The 17,774-nt window shown below is 43.3% G+C and overlaps 1 protein-coding gene across 1 annotated transcript in view; it reads right to left on the bottom strand.

Annotated features, from left to right (window-relative positions):
* GLDC (glycine decarboxylase) overlaps positions 1 to 17,774 on the bottom strand; it is a 57,852-nt gene that overhangs the window by 1,583 nt on the left and 38,495 nt on the right. The window contains exons 10-24 of the mRNA XM_075317466.1: positions 11,088 to 11,227; positions 10,750 to 10,830; positions 10,141 to 10,238; positions 9,883 to 10,009; positions 9,384 to 9,526; positions 9,201 to 9,276; positions 8,979 to 9,104; positions 6,354 to 6,503; positions 5,146 to 5,258; positions 4,676 to 4,817; positions 4,475 to 4,586; positions 2,944 to 3,039; positions 1,799 to 1,971; positions 1,582 to 1,662; positions 1 to 552 (exon numbers count right to left, since the gene is read on the bottom strand). The exon at positions 1 to 552 is cut by the window's left edge and continues 1,583 nt beyond it. Coding sequence (XP_075173581.1) covers positions 409 to 552; positions 1,582 to 1,662; positions 1,799 to 1,971; positions 2,944 to 3,039; positions 4,475 to 4,586; positions 4,676 to 4,817; positions 5,146 to 5,258; positions 6,354 to 6,503; positions 8,979 to 9,104; positions 9,201 to 9,276; positions 9,384 to 9,526; positions 9,883 to 10,009; positions 10,141 to 10,238; positions 10,750 to 10,830; positions 11,088 to 11,227 — 1,802 coding nt within the window. The 3' untranslated portion in view covers positions 1 to 408. The remainder of the gene's footprint in view (positions 553 to 1,581; positions 1,663 to 1,798; positions 1,972 to 2,943; positions 3,040 to 4,474; positions 4,587 to 4,675; positions 4,818 to 5,145; positions 5,259 to 6,353; positions 6,504 to 8,978; positions 9,105 to 9,200; positions 9,277 to 9,383; positions 9,527 to 9,882; positions 10,010 to 10,140; positions 10,239 to 10,749; positions 10,831 to 11,087; positions 11,228 to 17,774) is intronic.

The raw sequence follows: 17,774 nt of genomic DNA, 5'->3' as shown, positions 1-17,774 counted from the left end.
AGAAATTTATTGAATGCACCAAACTATTGTCTTCGCAAAGGACAAAAGGAAGATAAACATGACTCCATCCTCCTAAATGGCTAATTAAATTTAAAGTGGAAATCTTGATGTAATAAATAATGTGTATTTATTCCATTTCTAGTGTTAGAGCAGGAAATAAAGAATGCAGAATACAATTAACTGAATTGCCAACAGAGAACAGTGTCATTTTCAAAGTCCAATATATGCATCAGTGATGTTCTTGCGTCCACAGGGTTTCAGGGTGGACAGTCATTCAATGCTCTGCAGTACATCAGTATTAAAATATTTATGCATTCTGTTTCTCTTCTGAAATGTGAATGAATCTTGCAGTTAGTAGGGCTGTATGGCAGTTTTGTACCGGCAGATGCACAATATGGGTAAGTAAAATTATGATGAGGCTCTTTTCTGTTCACTGAAAGGCGATTCATACACCTCCATGGGAGGACAAGTGCACACCAAATGTTGGTCGCCATAGATGTCATCAATCCGAGCAATTGTGGGCCAGAATTTACTGTCTGGTTTGACGAATGGCTGAAATTTAGATAAAATTAAAGTTAAACATACTAGGCATGTTGTCAGAAAACAAACAAATTAAGAACTTTAATCTAGTACATGCTATAGATAGCTCAGACCCCATCTACTCTCTCAAACCCAAGCTTCCCCACCCCCATAACACACACACACACACACACACACACAATGTATTTCACTGCAGCCAACAGTTCCTGTTTCCAGGGGAGTCATGAGAGATTAAGGACGGTCAGATAATAAGAGAAAATTTATATTGTTAACATACATACACACATTCTATCTAACTATCACACCATTTGCCAGCTCAGTTTTCAGACCTAAAACCCAAATCAGGTTTCAGGTTGGATAATCCCATAATTTAAAGCAGGCTTTACACGCTACGAGATCGCTACAGCAATCTCGGGGTCACGGATTTTGTGACGCACATCCGGCCGCTGTAACGATGCCGTTGCGTGTGACACCTATGAGCGATTTTCCATCGTCGCAAAACGTGCAAAATCGCTAATCGGTGACATGGGGGTCCATTCTCAAATATCGTTACTGCTGCAGTAACAAAGTTGTTCCTCGTTCCTGCAGCAGCACACATCGCTCCGTGTGACACCGCAGGAACGAGGAACCTCACTCACCTTACCTGCTTCCCGGCCACAATGCGGAAGGAAGGAGGTGGGCGGGATGTTAGTCCCGCTCATCTCCGCCCCTCCGCTTCGATTGGGCGGCGATTAAGTGACGCTGCTGTGACGCTGAACGAACCTCCCCCTTAGAAGGGAGGCGGTTCGCCGGTCACAGCGACGTCACAGGGAAGGTAAGTCCGTGTGACGGGTCCGGGCGATGTTGTGCAACACAGGCAGAGACAACCGATGGGGGCGGGTATGCATGCTGGCGATATGGGTACAGATATCGCAGTGTGTAAAGCGGCCTTAAATCTCTTGCATTCTAGTTGAACAGAATTTAAGAGGTGTGGGCAGGGGTAGATGAAAGGAGAACAGGCAAGAATGAATAAGGTTGGAAAATTAAACAAATATTCCATACCAAGGGGAATGCTGCTACATCTCGGGAGTATGGGCGGTCCCAATTGGCTGATGCAATGCAAGTAAGTGTGTGGGGAGACATCTGGAGAAGAGAAAAAAAAAAAATATTACTACAACTACAGCACATTCAAAGAAAAAAATAAATACATTTGCATACTTTTAGACAATAGGAAGCACATTATATAATATAAAAAAAAAAAAAAAATTTAAAATTATACCTTTAAAGGATTAATTCTGGAGTCCATTCTACCATCTTCAATATCAGCAATTTCCTGCCTTATATTGATCATGGCATCACAAAACCTGTCCAATTCAGCTTTATCTTCAGATTCAGTTGGCTCAATCATAAGAGTGCCAGCCACAGGCCAGGACATGGTTGGAGCATGGAAGCCTATAGTAATGACATGGCATTTGAGAGTTGGACACAAATGTTATAAAGACAAAACTAAAAATGACACCAAAAAGTAATTGTACTGTAAATGTATGGATATTCTTTAATCAAAACCAGACAATGGTACCTAAAAAAGGCCACATTGAACTCCTTTTAATTGTGTCTAAGTAAAAGGGGAGAAGTTGTTCATAGTAAATCAGATTCTTGTTTTTTTTTCCCCAGGGCCTTTGGAAAACATAGGTACTAGTCAATCATATTTCTCTTCTGCAGATAACCATTAAGCAACTTGCCATAAGGCTGGACTCACACGAGCGTATGGCATCCGATGCGAGAGCATCGGATGCGATATGCTAATGTCCCCCGGCTCAGGCTCTGCTGCGAGCGTGAGCCGGGTGTCATGCGACTGTAACCCGATCTTGCGGAGTGTGTTAATCCTCCCATCTCCTCCACTGTCAGCCTGTGCGTATATCGCACTGCACTGGGATAACATCCAAGTGCAGTCCGATGCATCTCTCGCATCCATTCATTTGAATGGGTGCGAGAGATAGGGCGGTAGCAGCAAAACGCAGCATGCTGCCGCTTTTCTCGCATCCAGAATCTGGATGCGAGAAAAGCTGACCAACAGCTCGACCTCATTGCCCAACATTGGTCAGAGTGCAATGCGAGAATTTCTTGCATTGCACTCGTCCGATTTTCAAGCTCGTGTGAGTGTACCCTAATGCAAATATTAAGATTGCTCAGCAGCAAACATTTTGGAGTATACGGTGGAAAAACAGAGCGCTTCAGGGTCAATACAAGATAAAATAGCTCCACCGTATTACTTCATGCAAATTCAAAAGGAGCACGCACTTATTTTCAATGCAACTTTAGAGTGACAAATTTAAAAAAAAAAAAAAAAAAAAAAAAAAAAGGAGTTCATAAGAATAAAAAACTTCATCCTAATTTTAAAAAGGATGAATACAGACTAATTACCATAGTCTTGCAGCCTTTTTGCAATATCCACAGCCTCTATGTTAGCAGACTTCTTAAATGGTCTTACGTCAAGGATGAATTCGTGGGCCACAAATCCTGAAAAACATACGAAGCCCAATTAGCTGTATAATATAATATAATATAATATAATATAATATAATATAATATATAATATATAGATATATATTACATACATACATACATACATACACACTTTTCTGAAAAATGTAGAAATGTAAAAGAAAAACAGCATTACATAACGTCAAGTGATGACCACAGCGAGAATATGCAGTTCACTCTTAAAAAGGTTTGGGGTTTTTTTGGTTTTGCTCCTCTCAGCAAAAGAAAGAAAAAAAAAACACAAAAACACACAAAGTATTAGAAGAACCACCATTATACGTATCTGAATGCAGAGCAGCACACTAGTTGACCATTAGAGCCATCTCATACTACCACTGACAGATTGCCCTATACCTTTACAGATGGCATATACAGAAGCTGTCAGTGTATTGTTGACCTCCTAGGAAATTATATTCTTTGCCAACACACTTTGTTCTGTTTTATTTAACCCCTTAATGACCTTTTCCCTTTTTTTTCTTCCTTCCCTTGTGCCAATAGCCATAACGTATTTTTCCATCCCCATAGCCATATGACGGCTTTATTTTTTTTTTTTTGTATCAGATTGTAATTTTAAATTACAATCATTAAACTGTATCATGTGATGCACTGAAAAGTGGGGGGGGGGGGGGGAATTCCTGGTTCTGGCCAGAGATTGATCCCAGATATATGGGGACCGGCGTTTGGCCAGATAAGTCTATGGGGACCAAAATCCAGCTATGGAAAATAGTGGCAGAAGGGATGGGAGCATGCGCGTTATACTCACCAAGGCTCCAGCTGCTGCAGTCGCTTATTCACTGCCAGGGCCGCTCATTACCTTCATTACATATGCACTGCTTCCCGTGCCCACCAGCAGTCCTGGTGTCTGATTGGTTGCAGGCAGACGCATCCCCCAGCCTGTGCTGTACAGATCAGAGCATCCGCACCACTCTATACAGCAGAAATCTATGAATGGTGGATCACAGCCAGCATTCACAGGAAGATAGTCATAACAGACATGGAGGGGGAGGGGGGGGGGTGGTCATCAGGTGACCCTCGGTTGTCATGTCAACCTATCAGCACCCTGAAAAAATTACGGGCATGCCAATGTGAGCAGGGAATGATGGATTCCCCTTCCAGGGTGTGTCAATTGCCGCTGTCAGATATGTATAGCAGGGTTTAACTGGCTAACAGCCACATTGGCTGTTAGAGGGACATGTAAAATCACCCATCATGTACAGGGAGAGATGCAGCTTGGAGTGCGAGCCCACATGAAAGGAAAGGTTGCAACCTTTGATGTACCAGTAATTTAAGGATTGTGAAGGGGTTAATAAAAACAAAACCAAATCTAAATCTAAATCTAAATCTAAATCTAAATCTAAATCTAAATATATATATATATATATATATGTAGCTATCAATGTTTCAGACTTGCCTCTAGAACCTCGAAATAAGATTTTGAAGTGATTTTCTAGCCTTTTTGACATGTAATTAGCATTCAATATGGCAATCTCTGTTGCATGCTTAAGTCCTTTTGCACCCATCATCTGTGGGGAAATAGAAATAAATTATATAAATGCATAAATTAAGGCTTCACAATTTACATAGATTGCTCAAACATTTGGTTAACACTGACCTTGATATAGGCCCATGAAATGGGCAAAATTGCACTTGAGCCCCAAGGGGCTGCACTTATAGTACCCAATGGCTTGGCATCGTTGTCCTGCTGTAAAGGTATTACTGGGTGACTGGGTAGGTATGGGGCTAGATGTTTCTTTCTGCAAAGAAGTTGTAAGATTGTTGTATAGCGAGATACATAGCAGTAACTATATTTTTAAGCCAAGGAGAAAATACATGCATTTAAATAAATAAAATTAAAAGTTAATAATGATTGATATAGATGTCAGAAAAGGGGTTAATTTGAAGAAAAAAAAATACAAATTTAAAATTACAGTGAACAAACTAACAATAAAAGACTGGTCCAGAAACGAGAGGACTTTAGACGTTACAAGTGCGTAGAAGCTGCCCCATAAAAGAGTGCCCATAATCAACTGATTTGTCTGTTCACAACAATGTGTAAAAGAAAATAAAAAAAAGATTACTCACACTCCTATAGGTCCCATTCCAGGACCCCCACCACCATGAGGTATACAAAAGGTCTTGTGAAGGTTTAAATGTGACACATCTGAGCCATAGTCTCCAGGGCGGCACAACCCAACCTACGTGTACAAGCAGAAACATGTATTTATTAAGCCATTGATCATACCATTTCTTACATTAAAAAGGGGTGGTGTGCAGGCTGAAGAAATTTTCATCTAAATCCCTATATTTATTGCCTCCCTCTAAACTCATTTCTGTATAAAATTTCCCATCCTCACTACACTATTGATTTTTTTTCTACTTCTTGTCAGTTTCATTTGAGTAGTTCAGTACATGGTGGGATACTCAACGCATCATCAGGGAGCAGAGGCTGCGGTCACTGCCTCTGCCCACTCTGAAATAAACAGTCAGTCAGTGATGCTCATTTCAGTGGCTGGCCTGGTCCCTGTACGCAGTCACTGGGCAATTTGCAGTGAAAGCGCACTCTGTGTTGCCAGTTCACAACAGTAAAGCCAGCAATAGAGCCTCTCACACAGATGGTCAGAGTTCAGAGACCAATGCCACCCCCGCAAGTGACCCAACTTACAGGGACAGTGCTTGTCTCTTAACACCGCCAGGTACTTTGACACCGAGCACAGATCGTACACTTTGGGTTGCCGACTCAGATCAGTGCACTGTCACTGTGCAAATTGCACAGTGACAGCACATATGGAACAGATCAGCCCTTGAAACCATTGTTACTGAAGACTCCTCATTTTACGGAGTGGGCAGCGGCATTTGCTTTGACCGAAACCTCTGCCCCCTGATGACATTGAGAATCCCTGTACATTCTGGGATACTCAAACTAAAGTGTCATTAGAGAAGTAGAAATATTATTAATGATAATCACTAACAAATGTATTATTAATAGATAAATTAGTGAAGGAGGTTTAAGGAATTTTTAGATAGGGATTTAGATGGAGACTTAGTCAGCTTTCAGACCACCCCTTTAAGCTGAACTCCTCTGAATGTACTCCACACATTTAAAAACAGATTTTTTTAATAAAACACAACCTTAAAACGCAATCTGTGAAACTTGTCTTTACTACTTTTGGCTAAAACACCACGTCACCATTCCTGGAATATCTTCCCAGGTCAAATCAAAGTTACTGAGACCAGTATATTTCGTAATACTACAATTTGCTGTGTAAGAGGTTATTGAACTATATCCTCACCTGTGCATTCATATTTGCGCCATCCAAATACACCTGACCACCGTGTTTGTGTATTAAGTCACATACATCACTTATATCCTCCTCAAAAACCCCATTGGTTGAGGGATAGGTGATCATTATAGCAGCCAAGTTGTCCTTATGTTTGTCTACCTATAAATCAGGGGGGAAAATACAGAAAATGTTTCATGTTAGGTTGTAAAGAATTCTGAAAACATTAAAATACAGGGGAGGGAAAAAAAAAAAAAAAAAAAAAAGAAGTGGTTTTCATAAAGTTGTATAATGCCAAGAAAAAGTCAGAAGCTCTAGCTGAGTTGTGGCCATCTCAACATGATTGCATAATGCAGACAAAACATATACATTCTACATGTACTGTATATGGTTCAGCATTTCTCATCCTGGAAGAACTAATTGGTTCACAAACCTCCAAACCTAAATTCATATAGAATGTAAAGTAGGAAGGTCAAATACAAAAATTAAAAAAAAAAAAAAAAAAAAAAAGGCAACAGGTGCCGTTTAGGTGCAAATTATACTTAATAGTAAATGTACAGATAAATAGTAACATGCCTTCTGGTTTTGGAGATTTCTTAGAAATTTGTAGGAGCACTATCCTAGTGCAGGGTTTCTCAACCTCTTTACAACACCTAGAGACAAGTTCCAGCCAAAAACTCCAAAGGAAGTTATGATGGCAAAATGAACTAAAGTGGGCAGTAGCAGCAGTTCAATAGTTTACGTCCTGGGAGGCAACAAGATTGCTGGTTAGAGGCAAAAGCGCTTCAATATAAGTAGATGCTTGTTATACACTCACTTGCCACAACACTGGATATGGCCATCTCCCTCTTACAGTAAACCTTTGGCACTGATACGCTGCAATAATTCATGTGGCATTTTGCGCACTTGTGACATAGTCAGTTACCACATCAGAGTTAGACACATCACCATGCTCATTAGCTAGGTAATAGCACGCCCTCCTTTCCAGTGTAACAAGCCGTTGTGTTAGAAAAAGCCTATTTGCATACTATTAGTTATGGCAAATTCGTTCTGTGGTACTTTTCACATACAGGAATTTGCCTCTGCACTTCCCACTGTGGTGACAATCATACACTCATGAATGGTGGTACCCTCATACAGGTAAGCTGGTCCCCTTCATTTGAGACAACCACCAACTGCAGCACAGGCTGGTCACATACTCTGCTTTTCTCCTGACCATTTCCCTGGAGTGGCACATAATTTGCCAATTACTCCTACTTGCTAACTTTTTTGATGCAGATATTTTCTACTGGGCCAGCTCCTCTTGTCAGGCTACAACCTGGCTTCTCTCGGCACACACACCCAGGGTGTAATTACTAAGCACTAGGTTTTCTTGTATGCAAGTTGCCTAGCAAAGGAGAACCACCTGAAGTTGTAACGCATAACCTGTGGTACGTACACCTGTTAGGCAGAGACCCCTTGTCCTAGAGCGTGGTCTCTCACACACAGAGCAGCATCTTCTACTTTCCTTCAGTGGCACCTAGCTGAAGATATAAGAGGCTGATCTGTGTGTATCGGGGTAAAAGATTGGAAAGCCGAGTAGACCGTGGATAAAATGGTGTATATTTACTTAATTTAAGACAGTAGAAACATACATTAAACACTGACTAATTATGTTAATTAATTTTACACATTTTAAAGAAAGTCTATTCCTTCACAGTGATTCATGCAGTTTATGGCAACTTTAAGCCCCCGTCACACACAGCGACCTCGCCAGCGATATCGCTGTGACAAAAAGCAGCGAGCGGGCCCCTGCTGCGAGGTCGCTGATCGTTATGAAACGATCAGGACCATTTTTTGCTCGTTTGTCTGTTGTGCAGCACGCATCGGCGTGTTTGACAGTGGGAGACTAACGATCTGAATTGTGCAGGGAGCCTGTGTCTGGCAGCCTGTAAAAGCAGTGGTACACTGGTAACCATGGTACACATCGGGTAACTATGCAAAGCACTTTGCTTAGTTACCCGATGTGTACCATGGTTACCAGCATACGCTGGTTACAGGCTGCCAGACACCGGCTCCCTGCACGTAGCCAGGTTACGCAGGTGCATAGTTACCTGGTGTACCTTGGCTACCAAGCACAGCGTCGTTACACGGGCCGCTGGTCTCTGATCGCTGTTGAGATCTGCCTAATTGACAGCTCACCAGCGACGTTCCAGCGATCCCTGCCAGGTCGGATCACTGGAATGACGCTACGTGTGACGGGGGACCCTTAGATTGACTAGTCTGTTCAACACCCAATATCTTACTTTAGATCAGAAATAGAGGTGCACAATGTTTTATCTAAAGCAAGCTTTTCTCTTCAGGCAAAGCACGCAGAAATCAAATGGTCTAAATCATAATATAATTCTGAGCCTGAAACACTTTCCTTGCAAAAAAAAAAAAAAATTAATATATCTCCCTTTGCCTTTTCAAACGGTAACATCCAAATGCAGTCACTGATAGTGGTCGGTTGCCAACAAAGATTAAAAATTAAAAAGGATTAAACAGCCAGGTCACAGCAGGAAAGAATTTTAGGACAAAGTAGTGGAACTGTCCACAAATAGTGCCTTGAGACTTGTATTGTTGAAGTTTCAAAATACGAAATGTAAGTGAACTTACCATAGCTTTTAAATGCACTACATCAATGCTTCCATCTTTGTCCACTTCTACTGGCTGAATTTTCATTCCTGCCATTTGAGCACTTGCAGGATTTGTTCCATGAGCAGATTTTGGGATTAGACAGACCTGTAATAGCAAAGTGCAGAATTTAACAAATGATGGTATTCTAAAATCAAAACACAAAATACACTTTACCACTAGTTATAGCAGAGTTTTACTTACTGTTCTATGAGGTTCACCCTTTGCACTTAAGTATGCCTTGATAGCAGCCAATCCAGCATATTCTCCCTGTGCCCCACTGATTAGGGGGGAAAAAAAAAACCCCAATAATAATAATGCTATGTAACTATCTTTTTCCATATTTACTGGTAACTGCACATTTAGTGGTTTATGTATGATTTTTACCTGTTTGGCTGAAATGAGATTTTGTCGTATCCGGTTATCTCACACAAGTCCTTCTCAAGCTCTTTAAATAGCTGTTGATATCCCTGCGCCTGGTCTAAAGGCACAAATGGATGAATGTTGGCAAATTCAGACCAAGTAATTGGCTGCAAAAAAAAAGTTTACAAAAAATTGAGTCTTACAAACAAAAATGCACAAACCTGTACACTAATCAGACTCGGGCAAAACCGGTTACATGGTCATTAGACCATTAATAATGTTAACCTCAAGGAAGCTGCAGATTCATTCATGCCTGCAAATGATTCAGCAGATGTGGCTTTCTCCTGGGATGAAATTTACAATGAGATATACACACTAACCATTTCAGCTGTATCTTTAAACAAATATTGTGCCAATATTGAAGTCAACATAGGTAACAGATTTATTTAACAAAATGAAGATTAGTAATGAAAAAATAGAGTGTCATTTTACAAAAAACGGAAAACAAAAACTGTAAATTTACCGTAAGCTCCGAGGAACTGTTAAGTTTCATCGTGCAGGACCCCAGAGGAATCATGCTATGTACGAGCGAAATATCCTTGTTTTCTAAACGCTTCATATAGCGAACAATATTGGTCTCTGAATGGTAGCTTAAAAAAAAAAAAAATAAATAAATAAAATTGAAAAAAAATATAATTTAATATAATATATATATATAATAAATTTGTTAGAATGTTCAATACATTTCATAATAAAATTAGCTGTCTTCAAGGCATCTTACCTATTAAACACTGTGTGCATTAGAAATTTGCTTGTCCTTTTAAAAGCCGTATCCAAAATGCCCTTGTACTCCTCTCCCATGCCTTCAGCAACCAGTTCCTGTGGCAGAAACCCAAAAAAACCACAATGAAAATGGTTATGTGAAAAGGAGACAAAATGGATATTCACTTGCTTTGCAACTACAGCAGCACAAAACCAGCTCAAGGTAGACCCTTCTGTCTGTACCCAGAGTAATCATGGCTTAGAATTTTTTTTATCTGAACTAGTTAATCACAAAGATCTGCAATGCCCAGGTAGGAGGTTTAGTCCTGTCCTCTGTGGCAATCTTCACGTCTGCGACCATCATTCACGGCACCCAGGATTGCAGGTTACAAGATGTCACAGGACTGAAGACTGCCGTGGTCCGCTACCACGGAGTACAGGGCTAGACGCTGGATTGAAGAGAATCATCTTTTTGCTCAACTCTAAAAATCAGTTTTTAATTATTTTTGGAAGAGTTTTACATATATCAAACCCAAATAATGTAACACTTTATCCACAGAAAATAGCCATTGTAAGGGCTGAAAATTTAGAGAATTACCATCTAAATTAAATAGTGCATTTTACTTACTGCAGAGGATTCACAGCCGAAAACCCACAGTAGATCATCCAGATCCTTCTCCTTTACAGTCTCATCAATAGATACTCCAAGCTGCCCAAAATAAACAATTTTACATTTCCACGGCTTTAAAGATCTGAATGCAGAAGATTATTCTTGGTCTACATACAAAGCTGGATAACCCATCAATGACCAGGTCCAACTTAGACATTGGATTTGGTACATATATCCAAGCTGCCATGACCAGCTGATAGGAATGGCTCTATTTTGCCTTAACTATTTGCTCCTTTTGACTAATTTGTTTCAGACCCAGTTTTAACCTCTTCCCATATATACAAAAGACTAGTTACCGAACCATCAGTGTACATGCGGAGGTTTATTTGACGCTGTGCAGCTCGATCCAGAACCTCTCTGACTGAACAACCACAATGAATCTTCACGGTATCAAAGAACAACTCGCTGTGTAACTGATGTCCTGCTCTCTTCAGACCTGAACAAGTGAAAAGGGGAAATAAGTGCAAATTTACTTAAACGATATATAGATAGATAGATATAGATAGATAGATATAGATAGATAGATAACCAGGACATGTGGGCACAAGCACTGATGGGAACGCATACCATTGGTGCAGTCTGAAGTTGAATAGAGGCCCAAAAGGATAGGGGCTCACTGATCTTAAAATCAGTTTCCCTCTATCAATTAGACTATAGGTAAGGGCATGAGCTAATAGGCTTCATATGTTCTCCCTGTGTTTGGGTGGGTTTCCTCCCACACTCCAAATACATACTGGCAGGAAATTTAGAACACGAGCCCCAATTGGGACAGTGATGATAATCAGGTCTTTACAGAGAACCCGTGATACTCGGCTGAGCACCAAGAGTACCTGAGCACCCTGATGCTTGATTGAGTAACAAGCAGTGTTGAGCATGCTCACCCATCACCAATGCTGTGGAATTAATGGCTTTATACAAGTGAGTAGTACAAAAAAAAAAAATAATAAAAAAAATCCATAAATCCAATATATATTTTATATTATATTATATATATATATATATATATATATATATATATATTATAAGTGTACAACTACTTGTGGATCGCTACAGAGAAATAATCAGGTGCTTTATGATGAGCTGATGAAAAGATGAAAAAGGGGAGGACCCTTGCAGTACTTCTTACACAGGGGCCTTCTACACCATGTCTGACCCTGAATAGGTGTATTTCAGTTGTGAAGCAGATCAATTGATGCTGGGAGGGGGTGCAGCACCCTGGGATATGCTACCCCAGTGGTCTGCAGAATCCTAAGGCTTTCTGGAAAACCCTATGCTGACAACCCACACCTCACACACAGGTAGAGGCACATTCCCTGAGACCTGGGTGCAGCATGTAGAGGGTTAACAGTAGTCAGATGTGAGAACCAATCCCTTAGCTGTTAGCCTGGGAAAGGGGTGTGGCTTGTGGGAAGCAACAGGTGTTGCTAGGCAGAGTTGACAGAGGAAAAATGACAGTTGAAGGAGCGACAGTTGAAAGGAGCCAGTGAGTGAGAGGGGTGTGAGGATTGTGAGGAGACCCCCAAAAGGCGACTAGGAGGTAGTAGCCTGAGGGTAGATAGATCCCAGGCACTATGCATGAGGGGCTACTAGACCCCAGAGTAGACAACAGCTCCAAGCGGTCTGCTGATCCAGCCGTGTGTGGTGACTTCCAGGGTACCACACCACCCATAGGCTCAGGGACACAGCCTCATATATAGGACCCGGGAGAAGGCACAGAGAAGTAGCCTACCCCACAAGGGACCGCGAGGCCTGTCATACTGGGCCTGGAAAACAAAAGGAGCGGAGCGCCGCAGGTCACCAACAGCTTCAGGCAAGGGGACCATCAGCTCTGCATGTGCACGGAGGGCTCAACTGGGACTCACGTCAGCAGCGGGACAAAGGAAAGTCGGTTGACCAGCCGTGCCAAACTGCACTTGCAACATCCGGTGAGTAAATTACCAGTTAATCTGCAAGAACTGTGTCGTGTTTATTACTGGTGCACCACAAGGCGCAGCACACCTACACGGGACTTAAGCCCCTACTGGTGGAGGGTGCGAACACACTTGCTGCTATATCATCTGTCCCTAAAACCACAGCAGCGGCGGGACATTTTATTACCGCAACCCGCCAGTGGCGTCACAAGTGACATAAAATAACCCTGTTAACGAGCGCCCCGCCCCCAGGTAACGGAACCGGGCACGGCCACCTGTGACGGTGATCCCCATTATCCACCACCCGAAACCGAGTATCCCAAGGGCCTGGGGTGTGGCAGCGCTCTACAAATTGGCGTCACGAACAGGATACAAACTAGGCCCTGCAACACTGGGTGCAGTGTGCCTTAAACCGTTTAAAATTGTATAGACTTTTGTCGCCATTTTTGCCTCAGTAAAAACTACTGCGCCATCACTCTGGCTGTAAAAGAGCGCAAAGTTTGAAAAAGTGCGCAGGAAAACCTGGCTCCGCCCCCCCACAGGGAATCTGTAGAGAAGCCAAACACCGAGCAGTAGCCTGACTTCAGGAGCTCCTGAGCCGCTCGGGATCCTCATAGAGAAGGTTGCTGAAATTAACTAAGGGGGACTAAAATGGAAGCACAAGAGAACGGAGACGCCCCCGGACCGAGTCGGAGCGCAGACGCTGTGGCGGTGGCACCGATTATGCCGCTCATGCTACCCTACCTCCCAGGCGCGACCTGGATGCCCCAGTACAATGGCAAATCGGATACCTTAGCCGGATTCAAAAAGAAAATAACTACTTCAATGGACATGTATCCCTTAACTGGCAAGCAAAGGGCGTCCATTATACTGGGTCAGCTTAAAGGGGCAGCGGAGCTATAAGCAGAAACTTGGTCAGATGCTGAACGCGAGTTAGTAACCACCATCTTTGACAAATTGAAACTTGCATTTGAGACCCGCACTGAGGCGGAACTGCGGATGGAGTTCTACAACTGCAGGCAGAAACCGCAGGATAACATCAGGGACTATACCCTGAGACTCCAAGCAGCAATAAGGACATTAAAACATGTCGATCCTCTCAGTGCCAGAGAGGAAAACCGGATGCTAACGGAGCAGTTCATACAGGGCCTGTTGTCATCAGAGGACCGCAAGCAACCGCGCCTGTGGTCCCTTGAACATGCTGATGCGGACTTTGCAACTCTAAAAGATCGGGCTATCAAGGCGTTGCAGCCCCTGGCAACCTCAGACTCTACCCTGACGGTGCTACCTGCCAGTGTCCCTTCCTTGGAAGTGGAACCTGCCTCCTCTACTCCAGCAAAGGCCAATGGGCAGGTTGCGACCCCTAGTGCACCAGAGGACCTGCGTTACCAAGTGCAGCGACTCAGCGAGGACGTAGCAAAGATCCTCAAAGCCATGCAGCTTGGTCCAGAGCCCAAGCCACCAGACCGTATCCTGCTTGCTGACTGCCCTGAGGACGTCCCGCGGATGAGGAACCGGAGGAGTCCCCCACTGCGAGGAAGACCCACCGATCGCTATTGTTCTTCAGGACAACCCATCTGCCGGCATTGCGGTAAAACAGGCCATCTTGCAAGAAGGTGTCCTTTAAATATGCAACCCCTGGGGCCAAGGGCCAATCCCCAGGTGTAAGTCGACAAGGCCCAATGGAATGGCGTGACCGGTATGTGGGTGGAAGTCCGATTCTGTCCATTACCTTGGACGGGATCCCCACTTCTGCACTGTTGGACACCGGTTCACAGGTAACCACCATTCCCTATGAGTTGTACTGCCAATTCTGGTGTGATGAAGAACTCACCCGACCTGATCCAAGCCTCACCATATATGCTGTAAATGGGTTACCGGTAGAGCAGATCGGATTTAAAGAAGTAACCATAAAGGTGGGGAGGGTGGAGCTTAGGGGTCAGGGATTGATTGTTGTTAAAACTGATATAAATGAGAGAAATCCCCATGTGATCCTAGGTACCAATGTCATCGAAAATTGTTTGGGAGAAGTATTGTTCCTGCTCCAACAGATCGCCAAGACTGCCGATGCCAGGCAGCAGAGGGTCCTGCAGAAGGAGATTAAAGTCCTCTTGCTAAAACAACAGGTAAACCAGTCTGGTGGAGAACTGGGTAGTGTGCGGGTAATGGATTCTAACCCCATTGTGTTACCTCCAAGAAGTGAAATGATGGTGTGGTGTCGGGCATCCATAGGTTCTAGAGGGCGAGATTACCAGGCAGTGGTAGAGCCCGTGTACTCAGGGGACTGGTCCACAATCCTGACAGCCAGGGGGGTAGTAAATGTACACAAAGGGAGAGTTCCTGTACGTATATTAAATTGTGGGGACGAGGAAGCCAAATTGCCCAGGTACGCTACCATTGGTAAATTGTTTACCGTCACTGAAAATGCCATTCAAGCAGCAGAACCACTTGCCCCAACAGACCTGGAAGATGAGCAATTAGCAAATTGGTGCCAGGAACTCCATGTTGGTACCGACTCCACTTGGAGGGTCAGTAAGGGACAGCCGCCGAGGAGCGGGGGCACCGAGAAAGTTAGGGTGTTTAACACTCCGCTGGTAGGAAGGGGAAAATCATAGGGTCAACATTAGGTTACTCCTACCCCTGCCTAAATATTATCTCTAAAAACATCATTTAATATTGATACGGTTGGCGCACTGTTCCCTCTCACCTTTCATCCACCTGTGTTTTGTGGCTATTATATGTGACTGCATTGACAGTTTTTTAGTAAGTTGACTAAATAAAGACTTGCTATTTTAAATAGGGATTTTTTTCTTAGGTTTGATATACTATTGGAATCCTTTTTCTACTGTTTGTGGTATAATTTGGTACCGACTCCACGCCTTCTTATCAGAAGCAAGGAGTATACCGGGTTGTGCAGGAATATGAACCAGTCTTCAGTAAGCATCCATTGGATTTTGGGAGAATTAAAGGGGTACAACACCATATCCCCACTGGAATCATCCTCCCATCAGAGAGCGATACAGACCTTTTCCACCAAAACACTATCAGAGGGCCAAAGAAATGCTACATGACATGGAGGCTGGGGTTATCCGAGATAGTTGTAGCCCTTGGGCAGCTCCACTAGTCTTAGTGAGAAAAAAAAAGATGGCACCATGCAGATGTGTGTAGATTACAGGCAGATAAATTGCATTACACATAAGGATGCTTACCCATTACCCCGCATAGAAGAGTCACTAGCTGCACTCAAGACTGCTAACTACGTTTCCTCCTTAGACCTTACTAGTGGGTATTGGCAGGTCTCTGTAGCAGAGGAAGACCGGGAGAAGACTGCGTTTGCCACCCCGATGGGCCTGTGCGAGTTCAACAGTATGCCGTTTGGACTCTGTAACGCACCTGGAACCTTCCAGCGCCTGATGGACTGTTGTCTGGGGCATCTGAACTTTGAAACTGTACTACTCTATTTAGATGACGTCATTGTGTTCTCCAAGTCCTACGAAGACCATCTGGAACATCTGGCAGCTGTGTTTGAAGCACTATCCAAGTACGGCATGAAGCTGAAACCATCCAAGTGCCATCTCCTTAAACCCAAGGTTCAGTATCTGGGACACGTAGTCAGTGCTGAAGGAGTCGCGCCAGATCCAGACAAGATAACAGTCATCAAGAGCTGGCCAAGACCAACTACTATCAAAGAGGTACGTCAGTTCCTGGGCCTGGTAGGATACTACCAAAGATTTATCAAAGGTTACACCAAGATGGCTGCCCCCTTGCAAGACCTCCTGGTTGGTCAACCCAAGAAAGGCAAGAAGTCTGATCCTCCATTCGAATGGGGCGAAAAAGAAGAAAGTTCCTTCAAACAAATGAAGTGGGCTCTGACGGGGGAAGAAATTCTTGCTTACACAGACTACAACTTACCCTTTGTGCTGTACACAGACGCCAGCAATGTGGGATTAGGAGCAGTGTTGTCACAGGTCCAGAATGGGAGAGAGCGAGTAATTTCCTACGCCAGCAGGAAGCTTCGGCCTACTGAGAGAAATCCGGAAAATTACTGCTCCTTCAAGTTGGAGTTGCTGGCCATGGTCTGGGCTATCACTGAGAGGTTCAAGCACTATCTAGCAGCCACTAAGTTTACAGTCTTCACTGACAATAATCCTCTTATCCATCTAGATACAGCAAAGTTGGGCGCATTAGAACAACGCTGGGCAGCTCGGTTATCCAACTATGACTTTACCATCAAGTACAGAGCTGGACGTAAGAACGCAAATGCAGATGCGCTGTCAAGTATGCCCCATTTGCAAGAAGAGGGAGAAGACATAGATGAGCTAGAAGAGATAGTTACCTTCCTTCCATCGCAAGAGAACATGCCAATGTCAACAAACTGGTTCTAGGGCAAAAGAGGCAACCTTGAAACCCTTATCACATTTTAGTTGGAAAGAGACACAGGACAGTGATCCCGCTGTCAGCTTAATCAAGAGACTGGTAAGCCAAACAGATTCTCGTCTTGCACCAGAGGCTCCACAAGAAGCCCAACATCTGTGGAAGAACAGAAGTTGTTTATCCACCGGGGAACACTCTGTAGACGATTCATCAATCCAAAAACTCACGAGATGAGGTGGCAAGTGATAATACCAAAAAGAGACGTCCCAATAGTGTTAGAAGTGTACCACAACGACGCCGGACACTTCGGTTGGAAGAAACTTGAGATATTACTCCGTGAAAGATTCTACTGGGTTGGAATGAGATCTTCTATCGAAAACTGGTGTAGAAATTGTGGTCCATGTGCTTTTAAGAAGAAAAGACAGATAGTCAAAGAGCACCACTGCAGCCTATTGTTACCAAACAACCTCTAGAACTAGTCGCCTTAGACCATGTGAAGTTAACACCGAGTACCAAAGGTTATACTTATGCCCTTACCATTGTAGACCACTATTCAAGATTCCTTGTAGTAGTACCAGTCAAGGACCTAACAGAACAAACAGCAGCAAAAGCGTTTCAAGCCTACTTTTGTAGACCTCATGGTTATCCAGAGCAAGTAATTGCAGATCAAGGACCAGCATTTGAAGCAGAAGTTTAAGT

Source organism: Anomaloglossus baeobatrachus, chromosome 1 (genome assembly GCF_048569485.1).
Source record: "Anomaloglossus baeobatrachus isolate aAnoBae1 chromosome 1, aAnoBae1.hap1, whole genome shotgun sequence".
Classification (NCBI taxonomy): Eukaryota; Metazoa; Chordata; class Amphibia; order Anura; family Aromobatidae; genus Anomaloglossus; species Anomaloglossus baeobatrachus.
The sequence above is the reverse complement of the archived record's forward strand: the minus strand, read 5'-3'. Positions and strand labels throughout refer to the sequence as shown.